Consider the following 17883-nt stretch of genomic DNA (forward strand, 5'->3'; position numbering starts at 1 on the left):
TTCGTATGTTTATGTGTCCGCTATAGGCGGCAAACGCCGACGCCAGCGGCTGCACGGACAGCTATTGTTGGGGCTGTGGGCGTTGCTATGGTGAATAATAATGCATCCTAATGGGTTCCTCGCACTTAATCAGTCCGTGGCTAAAAGCACCAACCCACGTTCTCTTAGACAGCCCTCTGGTTCTCATCGCCTTCTGTCCGTACGGCTGATCTGAGAGGGCTGAGGCCTCAGCGGCAGGGCCCAATCAGGGCTCAGGGTTAGGATCTCCACCCAGGCCGACCAATTGCAGCCTTCGGAATGTGGGGCCAGGCCCATGTCCCCTCAAACAGGGTTCTCCTGTTCCTTATTGAGTACTGAAGCATGCGCCGAGGTGGTCTGTATGACCGTCCTTACATCCTCCAGTGAGGATCAATGCTAGGCTTAAGCTGCCCTGTAAAACCAATTCACTATAAATATTATAAGTCGGTGTGATCTAGTGAAAAGTGCTGGTTCGCTAGTCTGAAAATGGAAGTTTAATTATTTATTATGATATACTATACTATGATATACATTGCCGATCAGATATGAACATCTTAGTAGTAGTATCTTGTTTTTGCTATAATGAAGTCAAATTACATTAAATTAATTAATTATATAAAATAATGACAAATTAAGTGCTTATAGATTTATAGTGGTTGAGGCTTGAGCAGCTGGAACGGTTCCTCTGTTTCTGTTCTAGGCTACTTTCTCATCCGTTCGTTTTGGCAAGTTGTTTAATTTGATGGGAAAGTCCAGCCCCACTTCCAGGTGGCTGCAGGCCCCCCAGACCCCATCCCGTCGGTCCATTCGTTGAGGCCCCCATGGGACAGTCTAACATCTGTTCCCCTGACAGGTGTGGGTGTTCTGCTGCTGTTCCAACAGCCTGGGGTCCTCCCCGTTTTGATTAGAGCTTTCTGGATTCCCGTCAGCTGAGCGTCTAACATTATGTCCTAATTCCCCCCCCCCCCCCCCCCCCCAATTGAGGAATCCTCTTGTTGCCCGATTCCTCCGCCTCCTACCCTCTAAGCTACACAATGTGAATGTGGAGATTACAGTGAACACAGATCGGGGGTTGAAACTCTGCCAGGAACGTATCCGATCACGTAGAAGAGGGCACAGTTCAAGCCCGATGCACGGGGGAAATTAGCCACTTTGCACACTGGATGAACCAGGGATTAGACACAATTAAATGGATCCGGATGCACTCCATAATGCAATGAAGCTCAATCCCATGGATGACTACCGCCGCTACCAAAATATTGGCAGAGTGCTAAAGTACTAAAGATGATAGTAGTCGGGAGGGACAGGTCCACACTGTTCGGTCTACCAGCAGGTGTCCTAAAGGCTTTGGATGAAAGCCTTCCGCTCAACGGCTCAATACTAAAATACAACCAGAGCCCCATCTAAAAGTTTCCCTATGAAGGCTCTTCAACTTCAACTGTGGAACCCTTTGTTGACTCCAGTCGGCTGGGAGCCTGCCGGGCTCCCTGCCGAGAGGACTCCTGGTATTTATAGTCTGAGTCGATGGGATGGGTGTGGAACTGTGGCACATTGATTGCTATTGATCGGGAAATGCTGTGCGTGCATGAGCAGTGCTGCGTAATGATCAGAGAGGTACACATAGATACACACAAACCAGTTGCATGGGGTTTGTTTTGTTTTGGCGGGACGCTGGACCGCACCGTTTGGGGTATTCTGGTAACAGAACTATCTTGGTTCTGATGAGGTCTCTATGATGTATCAACTCCCCAGATAAAGAATATAATTGTGTTGGGATGCATGAAGTAAAGTGATAGAATAAAGTCACAATAATTTGAATAATCAATGTTCGTTTTACCTTGTAGGTTAATTTTCTAATAAAATGTGAATGGACCTTTTTGTGAAATGACAATGTAGAAGTAATTCTCCAGCCCGACAGTATGAAACCATTACATGTTCTTATCCAAACCGACTCACAGTGAATTCAGCTTCTACTGACGAGCAGGTAGGGCCCAGGGTCATCTGGCTCCAGGAGGAGCCCTACCTGCTCTACTGATGAGCAGGTAGGGCCCAGGGTCATCCGGCTCCAGGAGGAGCCCTACCTGCTCTACTGATGAGCAGGTAGGGCTCATCAGTAGAGCAGGTAGGGCCCAGGGTCATCTGGCTCCAGGAGGAGCCCTACCTGCTCTACTGATGAGCAGGTAGGGCCGGGGGTCATCTGGCTCCAGGAGGAGCCCTACCTGCTCTACTGATGAGCAGGTAGGACCGGGGGTCATCTGGCTCCAGGAGGAGCCCTACCTGCTCTACCGATGAGCAGGTAGGGCCCAGGGTCATCTGGCTCCAGGAGGCCTCCATGAAGTCTGTGAGCTCTGCCATCCTAGAGCCTTCGGGCTGGGAGTCAAACACCCTGACCACTAGAGGTAGCATTAAGCTGAGTTATCCTTTATGGTCCCTTTAGGGGGAAATCCTTTGTCTGCTTTTGACCCATCCGGGAGCCGGTGAACACACACACACCCAGAGGAGTGACCGGTCAGAGGTCCACACAGAGGAGTGACCGGTCAGAGGTCCACACAGAGGAGTGACCGGTCAGAGGTCCACCCAGAGGAGTGACCGGTCAGAGGTCCACCCAGAGGAGGGACCGGTCAGAGGTCCACCCAGAGGAGTGACCGGTCAGAGGTCCACACAGAGGAGTGACCGGTCAGAGGTCCACACAGAGGAGTGACCCGGTCAGAGGTCCACACAGAGGAGTGACCCGGTCAGAGGTCCACACAGAGGAGTGACCGGTCAGAGGTCCACACAGAGGAGTGACCGGTCAGAGGTCCACTCAGAGGAGTGACCGGTCAGAGGTCCACACACATGGTGCCACACGGCCCTCCCGGAGCAGTGGGCTGCCGCAGTGCAGCACCCGGGGAGCAGGCGGGGGTCTCAGGTGCCCTGCTCAAGGGCACCTCATCCGTGGATGAGGACGTAGGAGACTGCTGCACAACTACTCCCCACGCCCACATTTTTGCCTACCGGTCGGGAGTCAAACCGGCCACCCTCCGGTTACCGGCCCTTCACCAGTGGCCCACGGATGCCCAGCATATTAACCAATCACGTAACATTTGACCACCGGTGACATGAGATGGATCACAGCGTGTTCCCTAGGCCCTGCCCATAAGGCCTTCCCCTCCATCCCCCTCCGCCGTCCACATCGTTTGGTCCTCTTCGCACAAATCCATTTAAATCCCCAAGGACCAAATCTACTCTGCTAAATGCCCAAAATGTAAACGTAAAATCCTCCTCCTACGTTTTGTCAAATGTACCAAACAAATGTTTGAACATAACTATGTAGTATTCGTGTTTATATGTAATAACTATGTAATAACTTGCAAATAGGTCACATTGCAGAGGTAAGATACAGACTCTGAATGTCGTTTTGAGATATCAGCAACCCCAAAGAAGCTGTTACTTCTTCACTAATTGAGTTTGAACACGAGCAAAGCATTTGAGATGGATGCTTTGCTGACGATTAAAAATTATGAATAAAAAGATTTGGTACAACAAATGAGATGGAATAGTGTGTTAGGTTATATAATGCAGTTTCAATCTTAGAGATTTGGTCTTGAGGGGGCATTAGTGAAATATTTCTCGTTTTTATCCTTTTGCCAAGCAAACGTTCTTTGGCGAATAGCAGAGAATATCCATCATCAAGTGTTTATCAGATTAGATGACAATTCTGCACCAACGCCAAAATACAGCTTAGCCATGCTAATGTTAAACTCTGCTCAACCAAAGATACAAATCTGTCCAAATAAGAATCACTCACACATAGCTAATGTGTCTTCCGAAAAATATATACACCGTGGCGAAGCGTCCCACAACTCTTAATCTTTCACAGGCTCTTGTGATCAAACGAGCAGATTGAATGTACCGCTTCAGAATCCAATTTAATTTCGCAAAGACATGCCTGCTCTCTTTCCTCTTTGATTTCCACTCACAGACCAAGACGGCTGGCCAGCTGAGACTGCTCCCTGTAGGGAGGAGACAGGCTGCTGGGGCCTGGGCTAACCGCCCACATCCCTCAGCCCTCCACCGCTCGTTCCCCTCCCTACTAGATAACTAAGTATGCAGTTTGCAGTTAGTTACGCCTGCCTTCCAGATTTCAGATATTCTCCTCATGTCCGTAAATGTAGATGCATCTGTGTTAATTATCTGCATTTGTTATTATCTGTTATCTAATAATGTGGACCTCCTCCAGCTTAAAAACAAACAAAGCTATCGCCCAGGTCTTGATTAAACAGCAAATATCAGCCACAGAATACTAATGCATGATGAATTGAATTGTATAAGTGAAGAAAGACATTTTTCAGGGTTGTCTCGTTGCATACAAAGTCGAGCCTCAAGGACACGATGGGCTGCATTGTGTGTTCACGTGTGCAGTGGACGAAGGCTAACACGGACGGGGAGACATGGGCGCAGGAGGCGTTGCCAGGTGTCAGCGGACGCTGGAGATACTGTTTCCCTCCCACGGCATGGTGTGCTCTCTGTACAGCACCACACTGAGCCTCACAGATGTCCCATCTGGCTGCAGTAAAGCAGTGGTAATCCTGGGCCAGGTGAGCTCAGACCACCGGGGATGAGAGGGTGGCTGTTACTGGAGCCATTTGCATTTGTGCATGAATTATACAATAATAATAGAATAAAAGGTGTGAACCGAAAGAGGATGCTGAACTTAATCCTGTGTTACTGCTTAACGGTCTGGAACACTGCAGGCATCACGGTGGATTAGATCAAAGCGCTGCCTAATACTTGGTTCCGATTGGTCGATAACGCTCCAGGCTGGTGCATTCCTTTTTACAATAACCGCAGGACTTTGCCTTTTATCTGTTCAAAATCAATACAAATCCTACATCAACAACAATGGTTTATACAATGATTGGCCAAATGTTTCCCTTAAAAATGCAAGAATATTATAAGAAGAATATTTCAATTCCAGCTGATAAGGCAGATAAAAAAACAATGTTATGTGCTTTGATGGTGATAAGCCATCACCACCCCTGTCTGAAATCACTTTACAATAATGGTAGAGCGTGTTGTGGTTTAGTACTAACTTAAAGGCAAACATTACACCACCACGTGTGAGTTTGATTAGCGATTACAAGCCGTTTAATAATCAGAAAATCTGGACACGCCCACTTGTGATGTCAGAGAAGGTCAATTTTCAGACCGGCTTGTAACGACAAATCACACTCACACCTGGGGGGACAATATGTCATCTCCGAATAGAATAATAACAATCCAACCTTGTAACATCACAAGTGTTCACAGAGATCCCATTCCAGTCAAACAGTATTTAGCGAGGACAAACCTTTTAAAAAATCGAATATTATGTGACATCAGAAGCAACCACCTTGGAGTCCTATTGCACACTCCCAATTGGTAGAGTCCACCAGGGAGGTGATTGGGCAGCTGTCCTGTCCATCAGACATCTGGATTGACAGCCCTACTCATGATGTCACAGGTATATTAGAGACGGCTTGTGTTCAGCCTCACAGCTGGTGGTCACAGAAAATTAACGTTCTTCTCGTAGCTTGATGCGACGCTATCAAAAGGCCAATTCAGACACACTTCTGCCGTCTTTGTTTCCCTTCACACTACAAAACACACAACACAATTAAAAAAATCGTTGGCACTCACAAACTAATTGGTCTGTCATTTTCATGAGTGTGTGAAAGACAATAAAAAATCCTGAAGCAGCCGACGTGTGCCGCGCGCCAGAGAGCCGGTGGACGAGATGTTGTGTTTCCATGGCAACACACTCTCTCTTGACATGCCTGGATGTTTCTCACACTGGCCTGCTGCACGCAGCCAGCACCGACTGATGGGAGACATTAACAAAAAAGCGTTTGAAGTGTGCGGTTCCTGACGGAACAAGAATGTCAGTACGGGGGATAATGAATCGCCAAACACGCTGGGGAGGACGACCTCAGGACAGAGAGGGATAAACGTGTGCAACAGAGCGCCATTCTTTATATTTGACTCCCGGTCGCGACACTTAAAAAAACACCTGGGGACGCGTTGCAATCAATCAGCAATCAGTTTAATGGTTGGGTGAAAGAATCAACAAACGCATCAATAACATAACATTCGCAGCCCTGATTGCAAACTCCCACACAGAACAGTTTGAATAGAGTCAACACATGGCGACAAATGTGACGCTGCACAGACAAATAAATACTAATCAAATATGGTAAATAAATACAGATATAATATGGTATAAATACATGGGAATCGATTCCTTCAGTAAGGTATAAATAGGTTAAAACTGCACACAACAGCAGCATATAAATAGTGAATAACAAGCATATTTTGTCATTATAACTTAAATTTGACTGAACACACACAAGTTGTATGAAAACATAAGGAAACGGCCAAAAGGGAAAGCCAAAAAGTAGCAGTCCTAGGAGATAATCAGCGCTAGAGCAGAGCAAACCTCCTTTTTCTCAGATTGTCGAATTTGCATTTCCACTGAACAGTTAAACCATGTAGTTGTGAAGAAATGCACTCTAGAAGTGGGTAGAATCACCGTTGATGGTGACTGATATTGAACAAGCGATTAACTAGGCTGCAATAAGATGTGCAGGAACGCATTCAGAAACCAATTCAACCATCTGGAACATCAACACAACAAGAACAAGAGATACTGCTACTCCCTCTCAGCTTCAGCTTCACGGACATCGGTGTGGGGTCTTTGGTGCACATTCTGTTTACTTGTAGGGGTGATTACGGTGCAGATGAGAGGTCTTGGCACGCTTTGAAAGCCCGACCCTGATTGGCCGAGCACAGGTCTTCAGTGGCTCCAGTCTCCGGTGTGGATCGGTCTGTCCTGAAACCGCCAACAAAACACAAGTTTTAATTAACGTTATGTAACATCCATCTATCTGTACTGTAATGTTTGGTATCGGAATGGGCGGAGGACTTCAAAATGGCGGATATTACCCACCAAGCTTTTCTTTCATTACCCCTAGCACAGCATTATATTTACGTAATATACATTTACATGCAGCTGTGTTTACAGGTAAAAAGGATTGTTATCCCATTCCGCTAAAACATATCCATCAGCTCGGCCAGCATCACGACTGAGAGCTTCGCCATGCAGATATAGACCGCTTAATACACGCTCTTTGGTGAGTGATTCACCCTACTGTGACCCCATGCCTCTGAGCATGAGCCCGAGTCGCCCCAGTCTGAATGGGCCAATGAAATGCTCTAGAGCCAACAAGAGATGCTCCGCTACAGAATTACTGCTACAGGTTTACAACTTTATAATATCCTTTTCAGAAAGTATATCAACATCAGACTTCTTCAACAATAGGCGTGTGAAGGGAGATAAACCAGAAGCATAGAGATCCCAACCCTTGCAGAAGAACAGAAAGATAATCAAAATAATGTGAAATAATGAACTCAGTCTATGAGCTGATCCCCTGGACAGTATGAAACAGCTCTATTATTTCATAAATTGAGAAACCGTCCGATACTAAAGGATATGAGAACCAAGGGAAACTCATTGCTGGTAATTAGTTTTCGCTACAGCTTGCAAATGCATTGACTCCGACACCGGTTCAAACACTGAAATGGCCTGTCTAATGTTCATTTATAGATTGCTCTTTTGCTGGTTATGCTTTGAAATCTATATTTTTGTAGGAAAACTTTAAGGCTGAGAGGAGAGGAGTCTGTTTTTCCAGATGCTACACACACTGATGCTGATTGATTTGAGGTTATTCTTAACTAGTTTGTTACCAAGTCAGTTCCGATTTGGTTATTAAGTCAATAACTGGCCTCTTCGGTAACATTCTGCTTCACACTGTCTGTCTGGTGTACGTAGTCAGTAAGTAGCAAACTAAGATCAACTAAGCCAACAGAATAGAGAGCACAGGCCACTGATTCCCCCCTCCACATCCAAAGTCCCATTGATTACAGGGGCGTCTGCAGTGGTTATAATTGTTCTTGGTCATTTGGTTGGTGGGTGGTACATTTGTTTTATCGATCCAATGACAGGGACCATTAGGGTCCAGTCCTAGCGTTTACCACAGTACACCCATGGGCTTCAATATCTACATGTCAATACTATAATTAAAGCAAGCCATTTCATTTCATTTGTGATACTGTGAACGTAGCAACCAGTATTGCATTGGCTAGGCCCTCTTCTTTACCTGCACATTACCTGCACATTACCAGCAAGATATGAGCGTTAGGCATGGCGATGATTGGGGTACTCACGTTGGCTGTACTGCATCCCTGACAGCTGAGACTGGAAGGACGGGCTCCACACCAGTTCTTTCTCTTTCTTCTCCCTGGACTCAGGAACTGCTGATACTGCCCGATGGATGATGTGGTCTTCTTTTTTCTCATTCTCTTTAGATGATTAAATGGTATTCTTACATTTAATGGCGTTACAGTTCAACTATAGTATCATGGGGTTATAAACAGGGAATTGAGAGTTGGACATCTGTGATGAAATTCACTATAGAAATGCTGGTGTGACCTTCTCAAACACATTCTGGAACACTCCCTAAAATGGCTAGCCTTTAAATAAAAAAGCTTTTCCCAGCTCCTGAAAAATAAATAAAGATGATTTTTGATTTTCATTAACATTTGACTGTGATTCCAAAAAGAGGCTTTGAATTTTGAATTACAGAGCGCTTCCAAATATGCTCCAAATGCATTCCTGGAACTGTCTATGGTTCTGTCCTTGGCTGACACCCATTTTGAAAGTTGTGAATTTGAGGGATTACCTCATTGCTTTCCAATTGTTTTGACAGGCAATTTCTCATGTGTTTTTTCCCCACTGTGGTCTTTATCGACCTCTGCCAGTATCGTGGTCCCAATCGTATTTATCTATTAGTATACTAATATTACATTTTGGTAAGTTATTCGGATGAAGGAAGGGTTCGATTGATTGACCTTAAAGTGAATGGTAAGGGTAGGATGATAAAGGGGGTGTCTAGGGATGTACTGATATCAGTATTGGAAGTCTGACACCAGGTTCATTTGTGCTCATGAATAATAACCCTTATACAAAGATTCAAAATGAAACTATACTAAAAAAGTATTGGATATGGACATTTGTCCCAAGTTCCTGCATATTATGATTCAGGTATCACCATCGTATGGTAACATCGGGCCTCAAACAGCCAATCAGGTATCACCATCGTATGGTAACATCGGGCCTCAAACAGCCAATCAGGTATCACCATCGTATGGTAACATCGGGCCTCAAACAGCCAATCAGGTATCACCATCGTATGGTAACATCGGGCCTCAAACAGCCAATCAGGTATCACCATCGTATGGTAACATCGGGCCTCAAACAGCCTATCAGGTATCACCATCGTATGGTAACATCGGGCCTCAAACAGCCAATCAGGTATCACCATCGTATGGTAACATCGGGCCTCAAACAGCCAATCAGGTATCACCATCGTATGGTAACATCGGGCCTCAAACAGCCAATCAGGTATCACCATCGTATGGTAACATCGGGCCTCAAACAGCCAATCAGGTATCACCATCGTATGGTAACATCGGGCCTCAAACAGCCAATCAGGTATCACCATCGTATGGTAACATCGGGCCTCAAACAGCCAATCAGGTATCACCATCGTATGGTAACATCGGGCCTCAAACAGCCTAAGATCTCCCCAGCGATCCTTTAGCACATCTGAACCCCGTTGCTAGAGCCTGAAGGTGTTCTGTGTGGAGATGTTTAGAGAAACCTCCCGTGTACGTACCTTCTCTGTGCTCCCCTGCGGAGTACATTGAGTCCTCCCCGTCCAGGCAGGGCGGCCTCCAGTCTGCGGGGGGGACCTGCTGGTCAGGCTCACTGGTCCCAGTATCCTGAGGAGGGGCCACTGGTTCTGGAGAACATCCATGAGCCATCAGGCCGCAGACTCCCCTGCCGTCTTCATCGTTGTCTTTCATTCTCAGGGAGATGGCTGCTTCAATGTCTGCGAGGAAACATTCAGAAGATGATGATGATGATTAACTGTTCCCTGTTGAGGAGACACTTGTGTAAGGCAACTTGGGTTCAGCACGTGCAGTGGAGATTATGGAGCAGGTTGAACTTTGGACGCATGTTGGAGAACCTACAAATGGTTTGTGGACATTGGGCATCAAAACCAGTACCTCGGTGACCACGACCCTATCCTGCATCACAAACTTATATAAAAAGATTGCTAGAAAGTGTTTTCTTCTCTTTTTTAGGTTTGAGGATGAAACACTCGATGACAATTAAACGCAATGGTTTTTATTCACCGATATGAATGCATTGCGACAGAGGCTTTCGGTCAATTGTCACCATTATAGCCTTTCTTTCAAAGGGTATAAATTGCTTTGATATGGTTATTGTTCTGCTCCCCATATCTGAAATCAGAGCGTTATTCTATTCCGCTGTAAGGCAGACCTGGAGGGCAGGCCCATAGTTGATGGTGTTGTGACTCAATCTATCTTGAGGGCACAGATCACACAGTGCAATCTATTCTATTGATACAGCGTTCGCTCAACTATGGCCAGACAATAACTTTCCTATACCCAAATGGCTCCTAATGTTTCGGAGGTGTAAAGAAACTGGGGTGGGCCGAGGGGATGGGATTGAAAGTGCATTGAACCAGGACCTCTGAGGTGAGGCGTATGTCCTCTGAGGTGAGGCCTGGGGTGGGGAAGTTCAACTCTACAACTAGATTAGCCTCGTCAGCCCTTTGCCTGTTTACCTGATAGGAGGCAGAAGGCTTTGGTTTAACTGGGAACCACAAGTGAGATCATCTTCATCCCTGGAGTAGGTTATCTTTGTTTATTTTGAATAAGTAATGCGCCTCGGCCCGGATGATAAATATTTATGCTGACGTGGGAATATAACAAGGTGTCTGTTGGTGATGTCACTGCTGACAGTTGGGGGGAACCAAAGCATTCGTTATTCTAAAGGAGTTAGCAGGGGAGGGGAAGGTGTGTAAGACTACAGCTTTGATATCCTACTTCTGCCTCACTAGACCGTGTGAATATGTTCTGACACAATTTTAACTGTTTTTTGTCTTAACTGTCCACTCTCAATCATGAATATGCTTTTTTTATGGTGTTTTTTACATTTTTAGTTAGTAAATATTCACCTCATTGCTCCAAAAATGTTCTGCGAAAAAAATTCAACGATTAGTTTCCTGTTCTGATTGGCAAATTTATTCAATCGATTTATTGTAATTCAGACTCTCGGAGTTTGTGGCTGTGACTCATATCGGAGAGGTTCTGGGTTCAAACCCACACACCTGCTGCCTACCTTTGGGCATCCTTGAGCAAGGCGCTCCCCTTCTCATTAACGACCATGATATGAATTCACTGTAAGTCACTTTGAGCTATAAAAAATATATATATCTGGTCCGACGATAACAGAAGAAGACTAAAGAATGGTTGTCTAAGGCTGAATTAAAACATGTGCTGCTTGGAGACATGGAGATACCCTGGTGGTCTACCTGAGGACGTCCCCCCGAGGCTCTCCATCAGAGGGCTCGTCTGATCCCCTCCAGGGCCTGGCGCTCCAGTCTCCTCCGCTCCGTTCAGAACCGACCCCCAATCAGACGACGACAAGTCCAACGGGTCGCTCATCCCGATCTCAAAGAACTGCTGAAGCTCCTGCACGACCTCGTCGAACTGCTGCTTCATCTCAAACCCCTGGAAGGTCTCGACCGCCAGGGGGACCTCACCTTCACCATCATCATCATCATAACCATCACCGCCGCCATCGCCGCCGGCGGCCGGGGACCAGCTGTTAAAGACCCGGGAGAACCGGCAGGGGGCGGGGACGGGCTGAGTGACAGGTGGCCTGCAGGCGGGAGATACCGTCGAGGCACGACGGGGGATTTCCCCGGGCCTGTTGATGCTGTCAAGACATCTCCTCCCCGTCTCCCCCCTCTGCGCCCCTGGCTCTCTCCCCCTCTGGCCGGGGCTCTGCGCCCCTGGCTCTCCCCCCCTCTGGCGGGGGCTCTGCGCCCCTGGCTCTCCCCCCCTCTGGCCGGGGCTCTGCGCCCCTGGCTCTCCCCCCCTCTGGCCGGGGCTCTGCGCCCCCGGCTCTCCCCCCCTCTGGCCGGGGCTCTGCGCCCCTGGCTCTCCCCCCCTCTGGCCGGGGCTCTGCGCCCCTGGCTCTCCCCCCCTCTGGCCGGGGCTCTGCGCCCCCGGCTCTCCCCCCCTCTGGCGGGGGCTCTGCGCCCCCGGCTCTCCCCCCCTCTGGCCGGGGCTCTGCGCCCCTGGCTCTCCCCCCCTCTGGCCGGGGCTCTGCGCCCCTGGCTCTCCCCCCCTCTGGCCGGGGCTCTGCGCCCCTGGCTCTCCCCCCCTCTGGCCGGGGCTCTGCGCCCCCGGCAGTGCCCTGGGAAGCAGACGTCTGGATGATTCCCACAGCTCCGCTGGGCCGGTGAGGACAGGGCTGTGCCCCGGGCCTTCATCACCACCACACTCCTCATCATCATCCGACGACGAGAGCTGGATCTTCTGGAACGTGTCGGCTGCCGCTGGCGCGCGGTCGGGGGTGGGCAGGGCAGACGGTGGTGGAGGAGCGGAGGGCTGGAAGCGCTCCTGGGGGATTCGGATTAGGGCGTTGTGTCCGTACGTTATGGAGAGCGTTGTGCAGCGCTGAGGCCCGGGGACGCCGGCAGCGGTGCGTTGGGGGGAGGGATGGTGTTCCATCATGTCCATCACGTTAATAGCAGGTCTGTAGCCAGAGGGGGCGCTGCTGAGCACACAGGCTTCAGTGCCCGGTTCGTCTTCAGGCTGGAGGCTGGGGAGTACTAGAGATTGGTAGCAGCTTTCACCCATCGTGGCGTTGAACCAATCGGAGACGAGCCCAGACGCTGGGACCACAGACGAAGCGTTTGGCTGTTGATTCGTTGCAGCTGTCAGTCTGTGCTGTCTTATCTTATCTGGGCTGTCGATAACAGGAGTCAGCTGTTCCCCTTCAAAACAAATAGTTTTCACTAATAGTCTCTGTGTTATCTTGGTTTCCATCTGTGCATTAAGGAGGTCTTGGCCGGTCTGGGACCACTCAATGAGATCCTGGGGTTCCCCTAATGCTCCAGCTGGGGTGAGACTCTGTTCTTCTATTTCCCCTCCAGGGGGGATGTGCTCAAACGACTCACACAGACTGTTAGCAGGACAGGACGGACAGGGGGGGACCACCGCACGGCCGCTCTCACTCATATGCGTCTCCCTCTTTGTCTCGTTAAGTGACCCGTTAGTGAAGAAGGAGAAGCACATCTCTCCGGTGGCTGATGGACATGTGTCGTGCGTCTCTCCTGTGAGCTCCTCTGAGCTGCAGGCCTGGTCGGAGGAGGAGCAGGAGGAGGAGGAGGAGGAGGAGGAGGAGGAGGAGGAGGAGGAGGAGGGAATCTCTTTTGTGTCGGGCACCGACCGGCTGCCATCAACACTCTCTGGGATGGGAGCGAGCACCGTGCCTTGAGCTAGCTCCCGCCCCCCAGACGATGATAATCCTACACCTGCAGCCCTCCGCCAGGTACTGCTTCTCTCTCCATCCAGCCCGCCAGCTTGGCTGCAGATGGCAGGGTCAATTACCCTGAAAGGCCCCGTGTCATTAGCCCCCTCCGAGCGCCCCTGAGGGATTTGAGCCGGCATCAAGGCCTCACCTGATGCCTGGTCAGCCATTTTGTGCGGCGTGCCGTGCGTACCTTCTCCGCCCCGGGGGTCATCAATTACCGGGCGCGGGCCGGCCTTTGTAGCAGCAGCACCGGGGGCCATTGTGTCTAACAAGGCATCATGGGTAACGACCGGCGACCCGATGCGGCCTGCTGCCGCGGGGCTGGGGCGAGTGGAGCCCTGCTCAGCCTCTGAGGTGTCCCTCCAGGCCTTTGCATTACACATCCTTTCATTCTCCTCTTCTTCACAGCTGTTCTGTCCGAGCCGGTAGAGGACGGCCTCCTGGTCAGAAGGGGATGACGTCATGACGACATCGGCAGCAGGCGCCGCCCCACCCGAGGCCTCCCCCTCTCCTCCTCCTCCCCCTTTCAGGGGGAGACGTTCCCTCACCCTGTGCCCGTCTCCCTCCTCATCGCCCTCTCCTCCTCCTCCCAACGATGGCCGACTCCTACCGTTCTGCTCCGCCTCACCGTAGACGCATCGACCGTCGACCTCGTCGACCTCCCCAGGCAGCAGGATCTGGAGGGGCTCCCCGGTGCGTCCCCCTCCTCCCTCGGGCCCCGCCCCTTCGCCCGGGGGTGGCCCCGCCCCTGAGGGCGAAGGGGCGGGGCCACCCCCGGGCGAAGGGGCGGGGCCCGGCCAGGTGAGCGGCGTGACGCGGCGGGGTACCGCTACGGCTCCGGAGCGGAGCGACACCGGAGCCGTAGCGGACGGGCTCTCCTCCTCGCGTCGGGAGGGGGAGGCCACCTCCTCAATACTGTCGTCTTGACGACGCTCGTCCTCCTCTGCTCCTCCACCCGCTCCGGGAGCCGAGGAGACGTCCCCCGAGGAGGAACGGGCGGCCATGGCGCTCCCGTCGGCGTGTGAGGAGGCCGCGCCCGAATCGCTCTGACTTGAGGCGGACGCGTCAGCGACGACGGCGGTGAAGTCACCTGCCTCACATGTCTCTCCTCTGTTGTATTCTACCCGCTGTGGAGCGTCGGAGTGGCGTTGGGCAGCGTGATCTGGGTTTACACGCGGTGACTCGGCCCGCTCGGCCCCCCACGACGGGGGGATCTCCGAGGGGCGGTGCCGGCCTTCGTCCCCTGTGGTGATGCAGTCCAGGCGAGGTCTTTTCGGATCCGAGGGCAGAACGGTAGTCCTGACGTTATCCATGTCTGGGAATTCTCTCAACCTGGGATTAAACACAGGGTTGGAAGGTGTGTGTGAGGGCTGAAGGTATACCTACAGCCACAGTATATTCACAGTATATTCAGACATACTGAAGGTATATGGGAGCGTTATTGTCAGTCTGTAGTATATTTCAACAAGGAATAATGAACCAGCCTTTCGTTGATGAATAGCGGCCATTAAGATGTTTGTATCTTTCCTTATTTTCACCTCCAACGTTTCATCAAAACAATGTCTCACATTGCAAAAACAAATTCATTTACTAAGGATTGAAATGCTTTAAAGGGGACCTATTATGCTTTTTCGACTTTTATGACCTATACGTTGTTATAATGATTGATAGTCATGTTTAACCATACTAAAGTGTCAAATAATGACGTACATGCATTTCGACATATTCCCTGCTGACAGTCTGGGGTGGCTGTGCAGAGCGCTAAACACTCGGGACCATAGACATCTTATAGATAGACGGAGCATCGAATGCTACCGCCTACTGGCGCTGACGAGACGCGGGGCCGCCATCTTGGAGTGGTCATCCGCTCCACTCAGTGTAATCCGTTTGGCTGGAGCAATGAACTGTCAGCGCATTTAATTAATCATACCTCACTGAATACCACTGATTTTCATGCGGTTTTTTGTCATACGTGTAGCTATGATAAAGGCCACATGGTTTGGCGTGTTTTATTATTTGATACTAATTATACCAATACCTACGGTAATGTTAAATCTTGCTTGTGTAAAGTAATCCCCCGATTCCTATTATGGATTGTCCGCCGATTTGAGCAGGAATACGCTGAACAACAGCCCGGCATCCTGTTTCTGCTGCTGTTTCTGCTCCCGGTTGACCACTCCAAGAAGGCGGCCGTATTTCTCGCGTCCCAGCAGCCAATGCTCCGTCTATCTATAAGATGTCTATGCTCGGGACAACGTTTGCGATTCACTTGTTCACATTTCCGGGAAATCATTTACGCAGACGTACTCCTGCCACGCCCCCATATGCCTGGTCAAATCTGCGCGCGCGCTTCAAGGAAGGTAACCAACCACAACGGAGTTGGGTTGGCAGGAGGGGGGCGAAGGGGCGGAGAAGGACGAAACGGAGCGTTGACAGAGAAGGCTGAAAGCGCCCAGATGAGAGGAAGAGTTTCCCGAAAATCGACATCGTTTTTTGTGTGTGAAAAGCATAATAGGTCCCCTTTAAAGTTCAATGAATTAGAATAATAAAACACATTAGTCCGAAAGCATATCTAAACAAAGTTAACAGTTGATACCCCTCTTATGTATCTATTATTGTCATTAATACAGATTTGAGACAGAAGATAAAACAATTGGACTTAGCTAACCTAGCATGACAAACGTTTTTTTTATGTAGCTTGGCAAACATTTTATAATACTGCTAACGTTACGGCCCTGAACTCTTATTGTTGACATATTCGATCGTATTGATTTCGAAATGAACGGGTTGACTATACTTTACCTGATAAATAACGTCGTGGTCGATAGGGTTGATCACAGCGTCTGACCGGTGCGAATGTTTAAAGAGTAGGACGTCACGCACACATGGAACGGTCGATGACGACATGGCTGGCTGCTCGCGCACGGGGAATTCGCGCCACATTGACTATCCCGTCCTGAGCGTCACAGAAAGCACTCTCTAAATATAAAGTCTAAGTAGATATAAAATTGTAATATAGACGTATACAGGTTAGCAAATGAAAAAATATACATGTATATCTATTAGGATATCAATAAGGAGCCTATTATGAATTTAATTAACGCATAGTCGTACAAATGCCATGTGTTATATTGATATATATATATTTATTTATATATAATTGTGTGTGTGTATATATATATATATATATATATATATATATATATATATATATATATATATATATATATATATATATATATATATATATATATATATATATATATATTTATTTATATAAATATATTGTTTATATGTTGTTGTTTTAGTAGTCGAACTTACAATGTCAACCACATTGTTGAAGTGTTTTAAGTGTAGGCAATTCAATATTTTGTTCTGACTAAAACAATCTCCAAGGCCTTCAGTGAGATGGGTACAGAGAGAGAGAGAGAGAGAGAGAGAGAGAGAGAGAGAGAGAGAGAGAGAGAGAGAGAGAGAGAGAGAGAGAGAGAGAGAGAGAGAGAGAGAGAGAGAGAGAGAGAGAGAGAGAGAGAGAGAGAGAGAGAGAGAGAGAGAGAGAGAGAGAGAGAGAGAGAGAGAGAGAGAGAGAGAGAGAGAGAGAGAGAGGTTGATCTATACCGGTACTGGAAGGGAGCTCCCAGTTTCTTCAGCGTGTTTCGCAGCTCGTTTACGGATAGCGCCTCGGACTTTAGTCAAACGTCAGGTACCGAGCCCCCCTCGGATCCTCAGAGCACTACTCCGGTTCGTCAGAGTAGGCTACTGGTCCCGGTTCGTCTAGAGCACTGGTCCAGACCATCAGAGAACTGGTCCAGATCGCTTGAACTGGGTCCGTTGATCCCGTGGGGCTAAACTAACAACTGAAGCATCCCCGGACTTCCTAACTTCACTTTACAGCTCCACTCCTTCACGGTAAGCTGCTGTTTATGTTATTAGTAATGCGCATGAATTAAGCTCGTTGGACGTTACTTACAACAATACTTTCCCCAACGCGGACGTCTCGCTAGTCGTCCATGGATCTCATGCCTCAGGTTCAGAACGATGTGTATTACTCAATGACCGTAGCGTGTGTACACCGCCTCCTGGGAGTGAGGTGGACTCACCCACCGGGGCGACCCGGGGCTGCCCAGTGTGGAGAGCTGGTCCACCCGGGCGCCGTGGGGCGGCTGCCGCGGGTGGAGGGTCCCGGCCGGGCTTTGACGTCGTGGAGGCTGCCCCACGGCCGGGCTTTGACGTCGTTTGACGCGCGACCGTTTGGTCCACCATGCCTCCCAGTTTACGCGCCCGTTGTAGGTGATCATACTGGAGCTATCGTGCACGTATGCCCACCTGCATGTAGATAAAACAGGTTCGTTCAGGACACTATATTAACCCTG

General features: G+C 49.2%; 1 protein-coding gene across 1 annotated transcript; it reads right to left on the bottom strand.

The window, feature by feature from the left end:
- Nucleotides 1-6072: 6072 nt before the first annotated feature.
- On the bottom strand, nucleotides 6073-12834 carry LOC132450263 (collagen alpha-1(I) chain-like). Its single transcript, XM_060042339.1, has 4 exons — nucleotides 11499-12834; nucleotides 9771-9986; nucleotides 8260-8394; nucleotides 6073-6865 (listed from the first exon to the last, which is right to left on the bottom strand). Exons 1-4 carry the CDS (start codon nucleotides 12832-12834, stop codon nucleotides 6747-6749), a joined length of 1806 nt encoding a protein of 601 aa, XP_059898322.1. The 3' UTR covers nucleotides 6073-6746.
- Nucleotides 12835-17883: the final 5049 nt, after the last annotated feature.

This window comes from Gadus macrocephalus, chromosome 21, assembly GCF_031168955.1.
Source record: "Gadus macrocephalus chromosome 21, ASM3116895v1".
NCBI lineage: Eukaryota > Metazoa > Chordata > Actinopteri > Gadiformes > Gadidae > Gadus > Gadus macrocephalus.